Source organism: Echiichthys vipera, assembly GCF_963691815.1.
Source record: "Echiichthys vipera genome assembly, chromosome: 11".
In the NCBI taxonomy this organism is placed as follows: Eukaryota; Metazoa; Chordata; class Actinopteri; order Perciformes; family Trachinidae; genus Echiichthys; species Echiichthys vipera.
The window spans coordinates 19,485,292-19,490,793 of NC_139836.1; the positions used below are offsets into that span (position 1 = coordinate 19,485,292).

The following is a 5,502-nucleotide window of genomic DNA, read 5'->3' on the forward strand; positions in this document are numbered from 1 at the left end:
GCATTTATTTTTTACATATAACTTTTTAACACAATGTCAATTATCTATGCCATGATATTTTCAGTTTATTTGTGTGAGGAGTGCGACCATAGACATAAAGACATCTTTATATGTCTATGAGTGCGACGCCCTTACCCTATGACATCACCGCTTGTTTTCGTCGACTTTTGATGACGTTTTTATGTAACTTCAGACCAGACGACTGCGCGAAATACAAAGCGATACAAGCGGATTTCAGCGCCAGGTTTAACTTTAGCAAGCTGCCGAGAGCTGTGTTTACTATCAGCCAGTAGGTTTATATTGTGTTCACTCTGACTCGACTGACTCTCCTCTTCAGGGATGGAGTACGGAAAGGAAAGAGTGGTGGCGTTAGTGGACATGGACTGCTTTTACGTTCAGGTGGAACAGAGGCTCAATCCAGCTCTGAGGAACACTCCCTGTGTGGTGGCCCAGTACAAGACCTGGAAAGGAGGCGGGTGAGTTTCATTGCAGTTATATATGAAGTCAAACGAGAACACACACCTCTTTCTCTCCGATAACCCAGTTCAATAAGAATTTACTCTTTTGATCATAGTGGCTCCACATTGCCAAAGCACCCTTATTCAAAGGTAGGCCTGGGCTCATTATTGGGAGCATCAATAATCAGAGTAACTTTACATATTAGTATTCATGTAGATGTAAGACAATAAACACACAACAAAAGCTACAGAAGGAGATAGGGTCTAGATCAGGAGTCTTCAACATTTTTTAGGCCAAGGCACCCCTTACAACAAACTATGTTTTAAATTGGGTTGCATATTAAATTAGGCCTAACAGCTACTGTAGGGCGGCCTATACACTCAGCTTTATATGGTGCATACAATACTAATATATTAAATTGATCATTATTATCCTTTTCATATATATATGCATCATATGTTAATCTTAAACACAGATTTGTAGGGTACATTGAATCCTTCAGCTCTTTCAGTTGTATCTGTGCATGGCTACCTTAGTGGCTACACAAGTGCCTATAAGCCAGTAAGCCTATCATCAAGGTTATGTAAATGTATTATTATTATTTTTTTCACAATTGTGTCTTTGCTACTTTGCATTCATGTTACTGTATATTTTCAGACAGGACAGGAAATAACTGACCAGACCAGAATGACTAGACTTGAAATTTCCTTCCTGTTGTTGTTCAACTCGCATTTCCACATCATTTAGTTATCTCATAGTCTTTCTCACCAGATTGAGTTTGCTCAGTTGTCATATGTATGGCACTGAGAGGGGATCATAGCCCCTTTCTCCCTCTGTTCAAGGTGGTCTCTGGCTCTGGATGTGAATAACCTGGCCTCCTTCTCAGGCTTTCCACTGACATCTGGTCAATGACTTAACTCCTTCACTGTCAATGCTGTGATTGGACAGCATGAGAATGTGTCTACTCTCTTCACTTGTATGGGACATTTAAATTGCTGTCTCTGTGTTTGCAACTGAGTTGTAGTAATGACTTAAAAACAAGGTTCTCAATTAAGTATTGTCTTCTGTTAGTATCATAGCAGTGAGCTACGAGGCCAGGGCCCATGGTGTCACCAGGAACATGTGGGTGGACGATGCAAAAAAATTGTGCCCAGATCTCCAGGTGGCACGAGTGCGTGAGTCTCACGGCAAGGCAGATTTGACACAGTAAGTTTGGGTGATGTACTTTATAACTACACCTATACACCACAGTTACTAGGATTGTGCCTTAAACCAATTCTTTCATTAATATGCTGAATAGTAAATGCTATTTTTAATACCAATTGTAGTAAAGCAAATTACCTATACACCCCTGTGTAGCTACAGGGAGGCAAGTGTGGAGGTCATTGAGGTGATGTCCCGCTTTGCTGTGATTGAGAGAGCCAGCATTGATGAGGCCTACATGGATCTGACTACTGCGGTCCAGCAGCGGCTGAAAAACATGACCCAAAATCAAATTGAGCCTCACTTGCTGAAGGCCACCTACATCCAAGGGTACCCACAGAGTTCACCTGAACGGGAAGCATCTGCAAAGGACGCTGCCTTGGACAAAGGTAGCCTACAAAAGAACTTTGACTAATTGATTACTCAACTCACTGTTTCAGAACTGGGCACAGGAAGTTGCTGTTTTAAACACAACAAACCCCCCAAAACTCTGGTAGGATGTATCCCCCTAACAGTGTCATGTTTGTCCCCAGAGGACCAGAGGTCCAGAGGTCTCCAGCAGTGGCTGGCATCCTTACCTGACCCTCTATTAGGGGAGCAGAGCCCTACAGAACTGCAGCTAACTGTAGGGGCGCTCATTGTCGAGGAAATGAGGGCAGCCGTGGAGAAAGACACAGGTTTCAGCTGTTCAGCAGGGATATCGCACAATAAAGTAGGAAAATCTCTGTTTTATTACTATAAATGTAATGCTGGTGTGATACTTGTAAGAGCAGTAATCATTGTTTACTGTCTACTTCTTTCAGGTATTGGCCAAACTAGCTTGTGGTCTGAACAAACCTAAACGTCAAACTGTTCTGCCCTTGGACTCTGTGACAGAACTTTTCAACTCTCTACCCATCAGTAAGATGTGAGTTCAAAGTATTAATCTGCCATGAAAAATGTACTCCTCTTATCATGTCTGTTTTTCCTAGCGTATTGCCCAGTGGGCCTTTATTGGGGAAACAAGTAGTTTTAAAGACATTTTTTAAACTACAGAACAGTTACAGTGGGGTGGCTCAGTTGGAAACTTAACTCTAGTCATGTTTAAAAATCTCCAGTCAGCTTTTAGCACTGACTAAATGTCGAATATATGTTTAGATTCTAATTTCCATGATTCCATTTAGTATTGTGTTAGCACAGAACTGGTAGGGCCCTACCTTAATGCTGCCTTCAGTCTGTCATTGGACCCACCAGACCCCTTTCTGGGTGATACTCATATTCTAACATAGAGGTGCAAAAACAAAAGTTGACTAAAAAAACACTGTCCTCTTGTATGGCTTATTTCACCTGTGCAGCCGTAACCTGGGGGGAAAGCTGGGCGCCTCCATAACAGAAACTCTGGGAATAGAGAACATGGGAGATCTGACTCGCTTCTCTCAGGCTCAACTGGGACAGAACTTTGGAGAAAAGACGGGGTAAGGAAAACTATATATTCCTTTAAAAATCAAAAGTGAAGTTGAACAAAGGTCTTGTTTACTCTTTGTCACACCATCTTAATTTTTGGTGGAATGGGCACTTTTAATTACATAGTTGTTGTATGGCTTTCCTAAGATATTATCTTATTATATTATACATCATATCATATATAGATATTAGCTAGCTAGCTACATACTTACTTACTTACTTCATTATCAACCCCATTCATTTACCATTGAACATCTCTGTTCTGCAGCCAGTGGCTGTATGACTTGTGTCGGGGAATTGAGTTTGAAGCAGTGAAACCCAGACAGCTTCCCAAGTCCATCGGATGCAGTAAAAACTTCCCAGGGAAGACATCACTGGCCACAAAAGAGCAGGTACAGGCCATCAGTTTCTGTTTCCCCGAGTGTTAAAACAGGAAGTAAATGTAAATGAAAGCCATTACTCAATCTATCTCTTTTTTCACTTATATATATATATATATATATATATATATAGACTGGAAGTGTTGAAACTTAAGAAACATTCTTGTAATATTGTTAACAAATATGAACCTGAATCTCGCCAGGTGAAGTTTGTTCCACCTTGCTTTCGCCTTGACTCCGCCTAGCTCCACTCTCGCAAGGCGGAACGAAATTCATCTGGCGAGAGTCAGGTTAAACAAATATGCCCTCTGACATAGTTTCTTTTTCATTTGTGATTTGCAAGATTGTTTTCATGTGAATTAATAATAACCTCTGTTTAGGTCCAGTATTGGCTTCATCAATTGGCCCTTGAGCTGGAGGAGAGGCTTACCAAGGACAGAGAAGTGGTGAGCAGCTACGTGTGGTTGTGTAATTTAGTCCTTTCCTTTATTGCAGCGGTACTACCCATTTCCTCAACTGGGTTTCCCGTTCATACTGTAAAAATAATTGGGTGTCACACCTGTGCCCTGCATTTCTCACCACAGAACGGTCGAGTGGCTAAGTTGTTGACAGTCGGTGTACGTCAGCTCGGGGAGAAGAGGCCGAGCAGCTTCTCTCGCTGTTGTGCTTTGGTGCGCTACGAAGCCACCAAACTTTCCGGTGACAGCTTTGCCATTATCAAGAGTCTCAACACAGCAGGAAACCACCAGGCAGCATGGTAAAAAGTCTACATGTAATAACACTGGAATATTTTTAAGGAATACTGTGTGACTAATTGTACTCCATCTTGCTTCGCTTCCCCAGGACTCCACCCCTCACCCTGCTACACCTCTCAGCAAGCAAATTCAGTGATGCTCCATCAGCAGGGGGCATTGCTGGCTTTTTTTCCAGTGACGTTGCTTCATCCCAGAGTCTTTTCTCCACCACTCAGCCCTCCACCCAGCCACCCTCAAGCACAATCCAGTCCTTCTTTCAAAAGGCAGCTGAGAAACAAAGACCGAAGGTTACAAACGGAGTAGACAAGAAGGATGGTGATGTATGCTCCACAGGGAGTCTCCCATCTCCCTCCTGTCAAATAAACTCTACTACTGACAGTCAGTTGGTGGCAGATACAAAATGCCCTGTTTCTTCCTTTACATTTTTGTCTCACTCTAAAAATAGTCCTGCCACGTCCCATTCTGGGATTTCCTCTTTCTTCCAAAAGAAGAGTCTTGAAAGAAGCTCACAGGCCTTAACTTTAACATTAAACAAGCCTGAAACTGGACATAAGCCTGGACCTGACAATAAAGAAGACTCACAAGATACTGTTGCTGCTGGGTCAGGCCTGCAGGAAAAACACAACTCATCTCAGCAGACACCATGTGAAGAGTTAATTGGACTTGACAGCCATCCAGAGGTGAACCCCCATCCTTCCAGTGTTGCCAGAGAAGATCTGTTAAACTGTGAACGCTGTGGCCAGGAGGTATTGGTCTGGGAAATGCCTGAACACAATGACTATCACTTTGCCCTAGACCTCCAGAATTCCCTCTCTTCATCCACAGGTTCCGCACCCGTCTCTTCCTTTTCTCCTTCTTCCAATGCCTCTCAAACTTCTCTCAGAGCCCAGTCCTCGCGTGGAAAAACCAAAACCAGAGGTCAATCAGGACCACAACCGAAAAGGCAACGATCCCAAGGTGGAAGTACAGGCACTCTAGATTATTTTTTCAAGAGGAGCTGAAGATGGGTTGTAGTGTGGCATTTTAAAAATAAATCCAAACTTCTGATCATGCATAAATACCACAAACGCGTCTAAAGAAAGTCAATGTATTTGCTCAAAGAATGGAAAGCCAATGTTCAACAGGATATACTAGAACTTGTTTTAAATGCTGTTTTTTGCTTTATATTCCAAGAATGTTTACAAATTACAGAAAGTGTTTATTTATGCTCTTTATTTCCCTTATTATAAAGGGAAAGGCCATCATTTTAAAGAAATAGTTTT

At 42.2% G+C, this 5,502-nt stretch overlaps 1 protein-coding gene across 1 annotated transcript; it reads left to right on the top strand.

Moving 5' to 3' along the window:
* The first annotated feature begins 228 nt into the window (after positions 1-228).
* On the top strand, positions 229-5,296 carry polh (polymerase (DNA directed), eta). The gene is made up of 10 exons (XM_083922673.1): positions 229-476; positions 1,531-1,665; positions 1,819-2,051; positions 2,196-2,374; positions 2,466-2,569; positions 2,997-3,116; positions 3,374-3,497; positions 3,866-3,931; positions 4,070-4,242; positions 4,329-5,296. The coding sequence occupies exons 1-10, from the start codon at positions 340-342 to the stop codon at positions 5,239-5,241; spliced, it is 2,184 nt and encodes a 727-aa protein (XP_083778799.1). The 5' UTR covers positions 229-339; the 3' UTR covers positions 5,242-5,296.
* Positions 5,297-5,502: the final 206 nt, after the last annotated feature.

Bases quoted from the DNA above. Each gene is read 5' to 3' on its own strand.
- polh (XM_083922673.1), top strand. From the start codon at position 340: ATGGAGTACGGAAAGGAAAGAGTGGTGGCGTTAGTGGACATGGACTGC. The intron at 3,117-3,373 runs GTAAGGAAAACT...TCTGTTCTGCAG, and splicing joins AACTTTGGAGAAAAGACGGG to CCAGTGGCTGTATGACTTGT. The intron at 3,932-4,069 runs GTGAGCAGCTAC...TTCTCACCACAG, and splicing joins TTACCAAGGACAGAGAAGTG to AACGGTCGAGTGGCTAAGTT.